This window comes from Pecten maximus, chromosome 6 (assembly GCF_902652985.1).
Source record: "Pecten maximus chromosome 6, xPecMax1.1, whole genome shotgun sequence".
NCBI classification, from domain to species: Eukaryota; Metazoa; Mollusca; class Bivalvia; order Pectinida; family Pectinidae; genus Pecten; species Pecten maximus.
This window is the reverse complement of record NC_047020.1, coordinates 46,875,000-46,892,265: the sequence shown is the minus strand read 5'-3', so window position 1 is coordinate 46,892,265 and position 17,266 is coordinate 46,875,000. Positions and strand designations below refer to the sequence as shown.

The 17,266-nt window shown below is 39.6% G+C and overlaps 1 protein-coding gene across 1 annotated transcript in view; it reads left to right on the top strand.

Moving 5' to 3' along the window:
* LOC117329918 overlaps window positions 1-17,266 on the top strand; it is a 141,071-nt gene that overhangs the window by 75,826 nt on the left and 47,979 nt on the right. The window contains exons 14-17 of the mRNA XM_033888151.1: window positions 799-2,612; window positions 3,413-3,546; window positions 12,935-13,120; window positions 15,987-16,100. Of these exons, the coding sequence (XP_033744042.1) occupies window positions 799-2,612; window positions 3,413-3,546; window positions 12,935-13,120; window positions 15,987-16,100 (2,248 nt within the window). The remainder of the gene's footprint in view (window positions 1-798; window positions 2,613-3,412; window positions 3,547-12,934; window positions 13,121-15,986; window positions 16,101-17,266) is intronic.

The following is a 17,266-nucleotide window of genomic DNA, read 5'->3' as shown; positions in this document are numbered from 1 at the left end:
CATTTATATAACGTGAGTCAGGTACGACACATTTATATAACGTGAGTCAGGTATGACAAACATTTATATACTGTGAGTCAGGTAACGACACATTTATATAGAACGTGAGTCAGGTACGAACACATTTATATAAACGTGAGTCAGTACAACCATTTATATAAATGTCAGTACGACACATTTATATAACGTGAGTCAGGTATGACCACATTTATAACGTGAGTCAGGTACGACACATTATTATAAACGTGCAGGCAGGTACGACACATTTATAACGTGAGTCAGGTACAACACATTTATATAACGTGAGTCAGGTACGAGACATTTATATAACGGGAGTCAGGTAAAAAACACATTTATATACGTGAGTCAGGGTACGACACATTATATAACGTGAGTCAGGTACGACACATTTATAACGTGAGTCAGGTACGACACATTTATATAACGTGAGTCAGGTACAACACATTTATAACGTGAGTCAGGTACGACACATTTATATAACGTGAGTCAGGTACGACACATTTATATAACGTGAGTCAGGTATGACACATTTATATAACGTGGTCAGACCTTGTCTATCATAAAGGTATGACATCAAAATTTAACATGTGACATTGTTGAGGGTGTGATGTAGTTTGGTTTACCATTGAAATTTGACATGTGACTTCATGGATGGTGCATTGTAATGTGCTCTTAAGTATTGGCTATGTGTATTGTTTATAAAAGGGATAGACGGTTGTGCTAAATTCTGTTAACAGGGCCTTTGATGTCTGACTTTTGCTTTTATTTTTTATTCAGACTGCACCTGGATGAACTAACAAATATATGTGAAGAAGCTCTAGCACAAACTTCAAATGAAATGAAAAAATCACCTGATGACCAGAACAGTGACCTTGATGCTATAAATAACCACCAATCAGGTGTAGACAAACTTTTAAAAGATGTTTGGGGAGAAGATGATGACAACACAGAGGTTGGTCCTCAAGAAACCTCATCTGAGGGGAGTCCTTATAAAAGTGATGGAGGCTGTGATGATGTACGGTCTCCACAGATGCTACATATCATAAACAAACATTCAGATGGAGCAGAAGATGGAGAGAAACATACACTTCATATCAAAGATCTCCGAATACAAAGTCGGCCTGTATGTGGAGACGAGGGAGACAATTTGGATATGAAAGAAAACAAACTTCAACAGGAAATAAACAATTTCTTCCAAGATGAAAGTTTTGACATGACTTGTGAGGTACAAACAGAAAGAAGTTTTGACACGGCCTGTGATGGACAGAAAGAAGGAAGTTTTCACACGGCCTGTGATGGACAGAAAGAAGGAAGTTTTCACACGGCCTGTGATGGACAGAAAGAAGGAAGTTTTCACACGGCCTGTGATGGACAGAAAGAAGGAAGTTTTGACATAGTCCGTGATAATAAGACTAAATTCGCTAAGAACAAGAGCAGGAGTTTGATATTTGAAAACGATGAATTGGCAGTGTTTAGTGATAGCTCTAGTCAATCTCCTGTTGATGAGAATGATGAATCCTTAGGTCAGTCTTATAATACAGGTAAGATGATCGAGACCGATAACAAATTTACCGGAGAAATAACGACACGTAAGATGATCGAGACCGATAACAAATTTACCGGAGAAATAACGACACGTAAGATGATCGAGAACAATAACAAATTTACCGGAGAAATAACGACAGAAGTGAAGGAGGATACACTCATCATCTGCAGTGATGAAAGTGACAATGAAATAAATGATGATCAAAATCTCAAATTAGGTTATGATGACAGAAACGATACTGGACATTACTCTCCACAGCTAGTACAGGATAAATCTCGGCTCCTTATAAGTAGAAATAACACTCGTTTATTTGACAACAATTCAGATGTTTCCTGGAAGGAAGAATTGGAGAGATCGGAATCTTCTCCGGCAAAAACATTCCAGCATTCTGATGATAGTTCTCCTGCCAGCTCTAGACTCAGTCCAGATCTGATTGAGGAGGAGGAGGCTTCATGTAGCTTTCTTTCATTATCCTCACCATCTAGAAAACGAACAAGATCTGCAAGAACAAGCAAAACCAAATCACCAGTGGTTGTGTTTAAGTCGTCCCCAACTGCTAATACTTCAGGGTTAGATTTGTTTGGAAGCCCATCTCCCTGTAACAAGAAAAGGAAAACAGATTCCCCAGAAAGGATTGAGGCCAGCACTCATTCATATCAACAGAACAGTGCCACACGGACATTATTTATTCATGATAAACATTTAAATCCCAGTGACTCTCAACAACCTGGTGACCCCTATAAACCTACTGCCATCTGTGATGTAGAGTGTATTGGGGGTAATCTTCACCAAACATCTCAGGGATCACCCATATTTCAGGGAAAGACAAAGAAAAAATGCTTCATACAAGTTACCACCAGTCCCCCGAAAATACAGAATCTTTCACCAAAAGGAAAACTTAGAAGGAACACAGACCTATCACAGGGAGAAAGAACTTCAACAGATAGCTCAGAAAACAAGGCTATGTGGATTGAGGCATCACCTGTCAAAAATTCTCAGGAAAATAACCATGATATAAAAGGGATCAGTTCGAACATCGATCTAGGTTAGTAGCCCTGTTATAACTTAGGATTGATTAAAACTGATTAAAGTTCTGATATTAAGCTCACCTGGCCAAAGGGCAAGCGAGCTTATGACAATGTGAGTAGTTTTTCTTTTAAACAACTTCTCAAAAACCAAGAGACTTTATATTGGGAATTGTTAGCTCACCTGCCAAAAGGACAAGTGAGCTTATGCAGTGGTACGGCGTCCCTCGTCAATTTTACCTTTTAACAATTTATTCTCGTTAACCAAGTGGCCCAGAGACCCAATATTAGGTCTGTAGCATGCTGGGATGAATGGGTACCAAGTTTGCTCAAATGAGTGAAGTTTACCTTCATTATAGGTCACGGGGGTCAAATATGCTAAAATCTTTGAACAACTTCTCAATAAACAAGAGGCCCAGGGACTTGATATTGGGTCTGTAGCATGCTAGGATGATGGGCTACCAAGTTTGTTCAAATGCATGACCTTGAAATATGCTAATATTTGGTCAATAGTATGCTTGAATGAAGGCTCAAACAATTTACGTGAATAAACCTAGCTACCCTTCTCTGATAATTTAATAATCGTAAACATCATTAATTAGTATCTGCATATAAATGACCTAGATCAACCTCAAAGTTGCTTAAGAAGTAGGTGAGCAATTCAGGCCCATTGGGCATCTTGTTTGTGTTATAAATATTGTGACCAAATGATTTTAACAAACTTACAATGTATTGCAAAAAAATCATTTACAGTGTCTACAAATATTATTTGTTGAAATAAGGAAGAGTGTGGCTAGGACAATAATGTAATGTGTTTCAGATGTATCGATCCCAAGGGATGTGTGGGACGACTTTGATGACAGCGGAGCAGGGTTTGGAGGAACTAGTTACATCCCCCCAGTGACTCCCTCGGGACATAACTCCTCCTTTGACCAGGATGAGAGTAATCCAAAGGTCAGTATTTCTTTTGTTTTGAGAAAATCTTCTTCAATGTGAAACCTTGTTGTATTCCTGCTTGGTGAAGTAGGGTTATATAGACATTGTATGCCCTAAGGGAATTATGTGGCAAAGTAGATCTAATATTGTATAAATGGAGGGTGAGGCTCCCTTTGGGCTGGAGTCGGGTCCCAATAGGCAAAATATTGCAAAAAAAAAAAAAATATAAGAAGGAAAAAAAAAAGAAGGAATAAAGATAAACTAACATCCTTCTTATTGTTGAAGAATGACAGGATTTGATCCACATGTACATTTGGATGGAACCATTGTTGGAAGAGGCAGCAAAAAAAAAGTAGGAAAATAATTGTAATATTACTTATGTATATTAAATTAATTATTTTGCCATGATTACTGAAATATCCATGTAAGTGATGCAGGCCCACTGGGCCTCATGTTAAGTTGTAAATTTCTGTACACAATATTATTGTTGATATTGTGATGATTATTGTTAACTAACCTGCCCATTGGCCTAGTGAGCTCATGCTGTGGTGTGGCGTACCCAGCTGTCCAGCCATCACAGACCCAATCCCAATATTAGGACCATGTGTATCTTGGTTCACCAAACCATGACAGACCCAATATTAGGACCTTGTGTATCTTGGTTCACTGTACCATGACAGACCCAATATTAGGATCTTGTGTATCTTGGTTCACTGTACCATCACTGACCCAATATTAGGACCTTGTGTATCTTGGTTCACCGTACCATGACAGGCCCAATATTAGGACCTTGTGTATCTTGGTTCACCGTACCATCACAGACCCAATATTAGGACCTTGTGTATCTTGGTTCACCGTACCATGACAGACCCAATATTAGGACCTTGTATATCTTGGTTCACTGTACCATGACAGACCCAAAATTAGGACCTTGTGTATCTCAGTTCACCGTACCATGACAGACCCAATATTAGGACCTTGTTTATCTTGCTTCACCGTACTATCACAGACCCAATATTAGGACCATGTGTATCTTGGTTCACCAAACCATGACAGACCCAATATTAGGACCTTGTGTATCTTGGTTCACCATACCATGACAGACCCAATATTAGGACCTTGTGTATCTTGGTTCACCGTACTATCACAGACCCAATATTAGGACCATGTGTATCTTGGTTCACCATACCATGACAGACCCAATATTAGGACCTTGTGTATCTTGGTTCACCGTACCAAGACAGACCCAAAATTAGGACCTTGTTTATCTTGCTTCACCGTACTATCACAGACCCAATATTAGGACCATGTGTATCTTGGTTCACCATACCATGACAGACCCAATATTAGGACCTTGTGTATCTTGGTTCACCGTACCAAGACAGACCCAATATTAGGACCTTGTGTATCTTGGTTCACCGTACCATCACAGACCCAATATTAGGATCTTGTGTATCTTGGTTCACTGTACCATCACAGACCCAATATTAGGACCTTGTATATCTTGGTTCACTGTACCATGACAGACCCAAAATTAGGACCTTGTGTATCTCAGTTCACCGTACCATCACAGACCCAATATTAGGACCTTGTTTATCTTGCTTCACCGTACTATCACAGACCCAATATTAGGACCATGTGTATCTTGGTTCACCAAACCATGACAGACCCAATATTAGGACCTTGTGTATCTTGCTTCACCGTACTATCACAGACCCAATATTAGGACCATGTGTATCTTGGTTCACCGTACCATGACAGACCCAATATTAGGACCTTGTGTATCTTGGTTCACCGTACCATGACAGGCCCAATATTAGGACCTTATGTATCTTGGTTCACCGTACCATGACAGACCCAATATGAGGACCTTGTGTATCTTGGTTCACCGTACCATGACAGACCCAATATTAGGACTTTGTGTATCTTGTTCACCATAACATGACAGACCCAATATTAGGACTTTGTGTATCTTGGTTCACCGTACCATGACAGACCCAATATTAGGACCTTGTGAATCTTGGTTCACCGTACCATGACAGACCCAATATTAGGACCTTGTGTATCTTGGTTCACCGTACCATGACAGACCCAATATTAGGACTTTGTGTATCTTGGTTCACCGTACCATGCCAGACCCAATATTAGGACTTTGTGTATCTTGGTTCACCGTACCATGACAGACCCAATATTAGGACCTTGTGTATCTTGGTTCACCGTACCATCACAGACCCAATATTAGGACCTTGTTTATCTTGTTCACCATAACATGACAGACCCAATATTAGGTCCTTGTGAATCTTGGTTCACCGTACCATCACAGACTCAATATTAGGACCTTGTGTATCTTGGTTCACCGTACCATGACAGACCCAATATTAGGACCTTGTGTATCTTGGTTCACCGTACAATGACAGACCCAATATTAGGACCTTGTGTATCTTGGTTCACCGTACCAAGACAGACCCAAAATTAGGATCTTGTGTATCTTGGTTCACCGTACCAAGACAGACCCAATATTAGGATCTTGTTTATCTTGCTTCACCGTACTATCACAGACCCAATATTAGGACCATGTGTATCTTGGTTCACCATACCATGACAGACCCAATATTAGGATCTTGTGTATCTTGGTTCACCGTACCATCACAGACTCAATATTAGGACCTTGTGTATCTTGGTTCACCGTACCATGACAGACCCAATATTAGGACCTTGTGTATCTTGGTTCACCGTACAATGACAGACCCAATATTAGGACCTTGTGTATCTTGGTTCACCGTACCAAGACAGACCCAAAATTAGGATCTTGTGTATCTTGGTTCACCATACCAAGACAGACCCAATATTAGGATCTTGTTTATCTTGCTTCACCGTACTATCACAGACCCAATATTAGGACCATGTGTATCTTGGTTCACCATACCATGACAGACCCAATATTAGGATCTTGTGTATCTTGGTTCACTGTACCATCACAGACCCAATATTAGGACCTTGTGTATCTTGGTTCACCGTACCATGACAGGCCCAATATTAGGACCTTGTGTATCTTGGTTCACCGTACCATCACAGACCCAATATTAGGACCTTGTGTATCTTGGTTCACCGTACCATGACAGACCCAATATTAGGACCTTGTATATCTTGGTTTACTGTACCATGACAGACCCAAAATTAGGACCTTGTGTATCTCAGTTCACCGTACCATGACAGACCCAATATTAGGACCTTGTTTATCTTGCTTCACCGTACTATCACAGACCCAATATTAGGACCATGTGTATCTTGGTTCACCAAACCATGACAGACCCAATATTAGGACCTTGTGTATCTTGGTTCACCATACCATGACAGACCCAATATTAGGACCTTGTTTATCTTGCTTCACCGTACTATCACAGACCCAATATTAGGACCATGTGTATCTTGGTTCACCAAACCATGACAGACCCAATATTAGGACCTTGTGTATCTTGGTTCACCGTACCATGACAGACCCAATATTAGGACCTTGTTTATCTTGTTCACCATAACATGACAGACCCAATATTAGGTCCTTGTGAATCTTGGTTCACCGTACCATCACAGACTCAATATTAGGACCTTGTGTATCTTGGTTCACCGTACCATGACAGACCCAATATTAGGACCTTGTGTATCTTGGTTCACCGTACAATGACAGACCCAATATTAGGACCTTGTGTATCTTGGTTCACCGTACCAAGACAGACCCAAAATTAGGACCTTGTTTATCTTGCTTCACCGTACTATCACAGACCCAATATTAGGACCATGTGTATCTTGGTTCACCATACCATGACAGACCCAATATTAGGACCTTGTGTATCTTGGTTCACCGTACCAAGACAGACCCAATATTAGGACCTTGTGTATCTTGGTTCACCGTACCATCATAGACCCAATATTAGGATCTTGTGTATCTTGGTTCACTGTACCATCACAGACCCAATATTAGGACCTTGTATATCTTGGTTCACCGTACCATGACAGACCCAATATTAGGACCTTGTTTATCTTGCTTCACCGTACTATCACAGACCCAATATTAGGACCATGTGTATCTTGGTTCACCAAACCATGATAGACCCAATATTAGGACCTTGTGTATCTTGGTTCACCATACCATGACAGACCCAATATTAGGACCTTGTGTATCTCAGTTCACTGTACCATGACAGACCCAATATTAGGACCTTGTGTATCTTGGTTCACCGTACAATGACAGACCCAATATTAGGACCTTGTGTATCTTGGTTCACCGTACCAAGACAGACCCAAAATTAGGATCTTGTGTATCTTGGTTCACCGTACCAAGACAGACCCAATATTAGGATCTTGTTTATCTTGCTTCACCGTACTATCACAGACCCAATATTAGGACCATGTGTATCTTGGTTCACCATACCATGACAGACCCAATATTAGGATCTTGTGTATCTTGGTTCACTGTACCATCACAGACCCAATATTAGGACCTTGTGTATCTTGGTTCACCGTACCATGACAGGCCCAATATTAGGACCTTGTGTATCTTGGTTCACCGTACCATCACAGACCCAATATTAGGACCTTGTGTATCTTGGTTCACCGTACCATGACAGACCCAATATTAGGACCTTGTATATCTTGGTTCACTGTACCATGACAGACCCAAAATTAGGACCTTGTGTATCTCAGTTCACCGTACCATGACAGACCCAATATTAGGACCTTGTTTATCTTGCTTCACCGTACTATCACAGACCCAATATTAGGACCATGTGTATCTTGGTTCACCAAACCATGACAGACCCAATATTAGGACCTTGTGTATCTTGGTTCACCATAACATGACAGACCCAATATTAGGTCCTTGTGAATCTTGGTTCACCGTACCATCACAGACTCAATATTAGGACCTTGTGTATCTTGGTTCACCGTACCATGACAGACCCAATATTAGGACCTTGTGTATCTTGGTTCACCGTACAATGACAGACCCAATATTAGGACCTTGTGTATCTTGGTTCACCGTACCAAGACAGACCCAAAATTAGGACCTTGTTTATCTTGCTTCACCGTACTATCACAGACCCAATATTAGGACCATGTGTATCTTGGTTCACCATACCATGACAGACCCAATATTAGGACCTTGTGTATCTTGGTTCACCGTACCAAGACAGACCCAATATTAGGACCTTGTGTATCTTGGTTCACCGTACCATCACAGACCCAATATTAGGATCTTGTGTATCTTGGTTCACTGTACCATCACAGACCCAATATTAGGACCTTGTATATCTTGGTTCACTGTACCATGACAGACCCAAAATTAGGACCTTGTGTATCTCAGTTCACCGTACCATCACAGACCCAATATTAGGACCTTGTTTATCTTGCTTCACCGTACTATCACAGACCCAATATTAGGACCATGTGTATCTTGGTTCACCAAACCATGACAGACCCAATATTAGGACCTTGTGTATCTTGGTTCACCATACCATGACAGACCCAATATTAGGACCTTGTGTATCTCAGTTCACCGTACCATGACAGACCCAATATTAGGACCTTGTTTATCTTGCTTCACCGTACTATCACAGACCCAATATTAGGACCATGTGTATCTTGGTTCACCGTACCATCACAGACCCAATATTAGGACCTTGTGTATCTTGGTTCACCGTACCATGACAGGCCCAATATTAGGACCTTATGTATCTTGGTTCACCGTACCATGACAGACCCAATATGAGGACCTTGTGAATCTTGGTTCACCGTACCATGACAGACCCAATATTAGGACCTTGTGTATCTTGGTTCACCGTACCATGACAGACCCAATATTAGGACTTTGTGTATCTTGGTTCACCGTACCATGACAGACCCAATATTAGGACTTTGTGTATCTTGGTTCACCGTACCATGACAGACCCAATATTAGGACCTTGTGTATCTTGGTTCACCGTACCATGACAGACCCAATATTAGGACCTTGTGTATCTCAGTTCACCGTACCATCACAGACCCAATATTAGGACCTTGTTTATCTTGCTTCACCGTACTATCACAGACCCAATATTAGGACCATGTGTATCTTGGTTCACCAAACCATGACAGACCCAATATTAGGACCTTGTGTATCTTGGTTCACCATACCATGACAGACCCAATATTAGGACCTTGTGTATCTTGGTTCACTGTACCATGACAGACCCAATATTAGGATATTGTGTATCTTGGTTCACTGTACCATGACAGACCCAATATTAGGACCTTGTGTATCTTGGTTCACTGTACCATGACAGACCCAATATTAGGATCTTGTGTATCTTGGTTCACTGTACCATGACAGACCCAATATTAGGACCTTGTGTATCTTGGTTCACCGTACCATCACAGACCCAATATTAGGACCTTGTGTATCTTGGTTCACCGTACCATCACAGACCCAATATTAGGATCTTGTGTATCTTGGTTCACTGTACCATCACAGACCCAATATTAGGACCTTGTGTATCTTGGTTCACCGTACCATGACAGACCCAATATTAGGACCTTGTATATCTTGGTTCACTGTACCATGACAGACCCAATATTAGGACCTTGTGTATTTTGGTTCACCGTACCATGACAGACCCAATATTAGGACCTTGTTTATCTTGGTTCACCGTACCATGACAGACCCAATATTAGGACCTTGTGTATCTCAGTTCACCGTACCATGACAGACCCAATATTAGGACCTTGTTTCTCTTGCTTCACCGTACTATCACAGACCCAATATTAGGACCATGTGTATCTTGGTTCATCGTACCATGACAGACCCAATATTAGGACCTTGTGTATCTTGGTTCACCATACCATGACAGACCCAATATTAGGACCTTGTGTATCTTGGTTCACCGTACCATCACAGACCCAATATTAGGACCTTGTTTATCTTGTTCACCATAACATGACAGACCCAATATTAGGTCCTTGTGAATCTTGGTTCACCGACCATCACAGACCCAATATTAGGACCTTGTGTATCTTGGTTCACCGTACCATGACAGACCCAATATTAGGACTTTGTGTATCTTGGTTCACCGTACCATGACAGACCCAATATTAGGACTTTGTGTATCTTGGTTCACCGTACCATGACAGACCCAATATTAGGACCTTGTGTATCTTGGTTCACCGTACCATCACAGACCCAATATTAGGACCTTGTGTATCTTGGTTCACCGTACCAAGACAGACCCAATATTAGGATCTTGTGTATCTTGGTTCACCGTACCATGACAGACCCAATATTAGGACCTTGTGTATCTTGGTTCACCGTACCATCACAGACCCAATATTAGGACCTTGTGTATCTTGGTTCACCGTACCATGACAGACCCAATATTAGGACCTTGTATATCTTGGTTCACTGTACCATGACAGACCCAAAATTAGGACCTTGTGTATCTCAGTTCACCGTACCAAGACAGACCCAAAATTAGGACCTTGTGTATCTTGGTTCACCGTATCAAGACAGACCCAATATTAGGACCTTGTGTATCTTGGTTCACCATACCATGACAGACCCAATATTAGGACCTTGTGTATCTTGGTTCACCGTACCATGACAGACCCAATATTAGGACCTTGTGTATCTTGGTTCACCGTACCATGACAGACCCAATATTAGGACCTTGTGTATCTTGTTCACCGTACCATCACAGACCCAATATTAGGACCTTGTATATCTTGGTTCACCGTACCATCACAGACCCAATATTAGGACCTTGTGTATCTTGGTTCACCGTACCATCACAGACCCAATATTAGGACCTTGTATATCTTGGTTCACCGTACCATGACAGACCCAATATTAGGACCTTGTGTATCTTGGTTCACCGTACTGTAAGGCAAGGACTGTTGGGACAGTCTATATGGCTGCAGATACAGGGACTGAAAGGGGAGCTCACAGACATGTTGATCGATGTTGGTTAATTTCTCTTTATCACTACTTAACCCTTAATACAGACACAGAGTCAGCAAATATCCGCCTTCTGGACACTGATCTCTTACACATTGACTAATACATTTAAGGGCTAACTTGAGATAAAAAAGAAAAACATATTTGAAAGCCTCCCTTTGAGCCTCTGAATCTGCTGCCATCTTTAAACTATCCCAACATTTTTAGTCCCCCATCATCTGATTTTAGGCTTTTCAAATCGCCCTTTGTCCATGGTCCGTTGCCTGTCCTTCTGTTCATCCAGGACCTGTTGTCCGGCCTTAAACATCCTTATTGCTGCTATTTCTAAGCAAGTGTTTAATAATTTTTTTTCAAATCTCATATGTAGGTTCCCATTGGTACCTAGTTACGCATATTGAATTTTGAGACTGATTGGAAAACAAGATGGCCATTTTGTATTTGAAAGGTTGAAGTTATTTACTGCTGTTTCTCAGGAAGTACTATAATCATGTTAGGTTCCCCATATATATGGTTGAAATTGTGCATATCGAATGTTGAGACTGAACGAACAACAATGGCTGACAGATAACCATTTTGAATTTTGACAGGTTCAAGTATGTTACCGCTATTTCTCAGGAAGTGTTTAATGGGTCTTTTTCAATAAGGTTTCTAACGGTCTACAGTTATGATATTTTGAGACAAATGGGAAAACAAAATGACTCACAAGCAGCCATTTTGAATTTTCACAGATGAAGTTTGTTACCATTAACTCAAATTCATTTAACTGCTTATGTACAGATACATTGTATATATACACAAACTGTTAATGTACAGATACATTGTATATATACAAACTGTTAATGTACAGATACATTGTATATATACAAACTGTTAATGTACAGATACATTGTATATATACAAACTGTTAATGTACAGATACATTGTATATATACAAACTGTTAATGTACAGATACATTATATATATACACAAACTGTTAATGTACAGATACATTGTATACACAAACTGTTAATGTACAGATACATTGTATATACACAAACTGTTAATGTACAGATACATTATATACACAAACTGTTAATGTACAGATACATTGTATATATACACAAACTGTTAATGTACAGATACATTGTATATACACAAACTGTTAATGTACAGATACATTGTATATATACACAAACTGTTAATGTACAGATACATTGTATATATACACAAACTGTTAATGTACAGATACATTGTATACACAAACTGTTAATGTACAGATACATTGTATATATACACAAACTGTTAATGTACAGATACATTGTATATATACAAACTGTTAATGTTCAGATACATTGTATATACACCAACTGTTAATGTACAGATACATTGTATATATACAAACTGTTAATGTACAGAGACATTGTATAATGGATTCCTTCTTTCAGACAAACTCTAGGATTCACGGATCCCCTGCTGATCAGACACCCAAGCTTCAGCGACACCTAGAAAAAGCTCCAAAACATTTAAAAGACGCATCTCAAAGAACAGATAGTGACAACATTGTTATGTGGGGAGAAGATCATGCCTCCAATGTGTTGGTCAACAAGGAAGCAGATGGTCAAGCTACAATGGTCAGTTTATCAGACAGGTTACTGCCGTTAAAGGGATAAATTAGCTTGAATCAGCCCAGGGAGCTGAGGGATAGAACCACACTGGTGATGGGTCTAGATAGTTAGGATAAGGCTGGATTGTTAATACTCCCCTACATAGTTTGTGATACCCCACCCCTCCCCCCTTCACAGTTTGTGATATCCCCCCCCCCCCCCCCCCCCCCCCCCCCCCCCCCCCTCCCCTGGGGAAAGAATCAGCTAGCCCATTCTTTCCCCCCCCTATCAGCTTTGGAGATGGGGAAACTTTTGGCAAGCCCATTCTTTCCCCCCCCCTATCAGCTTTGGAGATGGGTAAACTTTTGGCTAGCCCTTTCTTTCCCCCCTATCAGCTTTGGAGATTGGGAAACTTTTGCCTCTGGTAGTGTGGTAACTTGTCACTGAGGTCACTGAGGTCACATATAATCAGTATTCCTCTGGGATAATCCTGATTATTTTGTTTCATACTTTTTTTTCCAAAACTTTATGGGTGTTTTATTTTTAGATGAAAATAAAACAGTAATAATGGTTTTAAATTCCCTTGTACATTTTGAAATAAAATAGCTGTTTCCTCTGTCCATACTGGTAAATATGTTTATATCAATAAAAAAAATAAATGTAAACATGAAAATAAAATAAGTAGTACTTGTTTTAATTTGAGATGGGAGTGGGTTTCATGCTGGTTGGTCATGCAGTCATGTGCTTAATATGTTATAACTTTTCACTAGCCAATTCTTTCCCCTATCAGCTGTGGTGATGAGGAATCTTTTGGCTAGCCCATTCTTTCCCCCCTCTAACTCTTGTTAGTTAATCTTCCTATTTTCCATAACTGTGAGCTTTAGCCTCCAGTCAGGTAAACATGATAAACAATTGACACTCATTGTGGAAACTCTATCTATGTTATATGTGTATTTGCAGAAATTAACCCATCAGGCTGAAGAGACAAAAGTAGCTATTTGCAATTCCATAATCTTGGTAATAAACAATTATGGCTAAGTCCATTGGTGAGAGTAATTGGAAAATGACCATGACATGCTATGTAAACCTATCTTTTTCATAATGAACAGGCTGTGCATTTTCTATACCCTTCCATATAAGCCCCTCATGACTGATGGAACTTTGCAATGGTGACTTATTGATGAAATTAAACTACTGATATATAAAGAGAAAATTAACAGAACATTTTGACAATTATGACATGATTAATTTGTTAATGTATTCACAAAGTTATCATTGTTTGAAATTTCAAATACAATGACTTTACATTACCCTTAACAACAAGTTTTAAGAATTACTACTTAGCGAATTACTGTATGCTGTTAGAGTGTTGACATGTAAGTTGTATAGAAAAATGGCAAAAAAATTAAATGTGTTACAATTTCTTACATTTTTTGGGCTTCAACCTACATCTTGTTAAAAAAAAAACTTTTTCTATATTGCCTTCATGCTTTAATGAGGTACGGACAAAATAATAATTTATTGAAGAGAATGTATAACAGAGAAGAGAAAAAGTTAACAAAAATTAAATATATAAATAAGTAGAAAAATGAAAAATAGATATAACAGTAGTTAATGGAGATGATGAGTAAACAAAAAGAAAAAAAAAGAAGAGAAAACCATCACATCCATCCATCCATCCATCCATCCATCCATCCATACATACATATTCATTTCCAAATATGAGAAATAATTGTGAAGAATTAATTATTATTCAATATGTACATACTAATATTATAATAATTATTATAAAAATATTATGTTTCAAGCATTTATTTTATGTGTCACAGGCATAAAAAGTGTTCATGCATATATGAAATATAGAAAATTCATAATATATCAATGTGTAAACTATGGATTCCAAAGAATATAATGCAAAAATTATTTGATAATTAGTGTCATGAAAAAAATAACTGAGTCTGGCAGGTACAATGGTGTGAATGCAACATGTCTGACAGAGATGTTTTCTTAACAATTTCATGTCCCAGTCACCAATGATCGAGTTTCCTGTTTATTTACTGTAAGGTTTCAGTGTCAATGTGTGTATATTGTCAAATGGGTCCAATAGGTCCATATTGAAAAATGTACCAGAGATAGTGAAAGTTCTCATTTCCAATGCAACCATGGATGATGTTCCATGTGATGAAATCCTGCTGTATGTTAGTAAAGGGGAGTACCCAAACAGTGTAATTTCAACAAAGATCCAAACAAGAAGAAATCTGAGAAACGAAAAATGTCCCCATCTCCAAAGCTGATAGGGGGGAAAGAATGGGCTAGCCAAAAGTTACCCCATCTCCAAAGCTGATAAGGGGGGAAAGAATGGGCTAGTCAAAAGTTTCCCCACTACCAAATTTAATAGAGGGGAAAGAATGGGCTAGCCAAAAATTTCCCCGCTAACATAGCTGATAGGGGGGGAAAGAAAGGGCTAGCCAAAAGTTTACCCATCTCCAAAGCTGATAGGGGGAAAAGAATGGGCTAGTCAAAAGTTTCCCCACTACCAAATTTAATAGAGGGGAAAGAATGGGCTAGCCAAAAATTTCCCTGCTAGCTGATAGGGAGGAAAGAATGGGCTAGCTGATTCTTTCCCCGGGGGGGGGGGGGGAACAATCAGCTAGCGAATTCTCCCCCCCCCCCCCCCCCCCCGGGGAAAGAATCAGCTAGCCCATTCTTTCCTCCCTATCAGCTAGCAGGGAAATTTTTGGCTAGCCCATTCTTTCCCCTCTATTAAATTTGGTAGTGGGGAAACTTTTGACTAGCCCATTCTTTCCCTGGGGAAACTTTTATAGGGGGAAAGAATTGACTCCTACACTAGTAAGAAAAGGAGATTTTGATACTTATCTATGTTTATCTTCAGTCATTTAAGACGCCGACCGTCTCTAGTCGACAGAAGGCTGCTGTACATTGGGTACCACCCTCCCCATTTACACCCATGCCACAGTATGATAGCATGAATACACCACAACTCAAGGTATGTATGAATACACCACAACTCAAGGTAGACATGAATACACCACAACTCAAGGTAAGTATGAATACACCACAACTCAAGGTATGTATGAATACACCACAACTCAAGGTAGACATGAATACACCACAACTCAAGGTATGTATGAATACACCACAACTCAAGGTAAGTATGAATACACCACAACTCAAGGTAGACATGAATACACCACAACTCAAGGTAAGTATGAATACACCACAACTCAAGGTAAGTATGAATACATCACAACTCAAGGTAGACATGAATACACCACAACTCAAGGTAAGTATGAATACACCACAACTCAAGGTAGACATGAATACACCACAACTCAAGGTAAGTATGAATACACCACAACTCAAGGTAAGTATGAATACACCACAACTCAAGGTAAGTATGAATACACCACAACTCAAGGTAAGTATGAAAACATCACAACTCAAGGTAAGTATGAATACACCACAACTCAAGGTAGACATGAATACACCACAACTCAAGGTAAGTATGAATACACCACAACTCAAGGTAGACATGAATACACCACAACTCAAGATAAGTATGAATACATCACAACTCAAGGTAGACATGAATACACCACAACTCAAGGTAAGTATGAATACACCACAACTCAAGGTAAGTATGAATACACCACAACTCAAGGTAAGTATGAAAACATCACAACTCAAGGTAAGTATGAATACACCACAACTCAAGGTAGACATGAATACACCACAACTCAAGGTAAGTATGAATACACCACAACTCAAGGTAAGTATGAATACATCACAACTCAAGGTAAGTATGAATACACCACAACTCAAGGTAGACATGAATACACCACAACTCAAGGTATGTATGAATACACCACAACTCAAGGTAGACATGAATACACCACAACTCAAGGTAGACATGAATACATCACAACTCAAGGTAAGCATGAATACACCACAACTCAAGGTATGTATGAATACATCACAACTCAAGGTAAGCATGAATACATCACAACTCAAGGTAAGTATGAATACACCACAACTCAAGGTAGACATGAATACACCACAACTCAAGGTAAGTATGAATACACCACAACTCAAGGTATGTATGAATACATCACAACTCAAGGTAAGCATGAATACATCACAACTCAAGGTAAG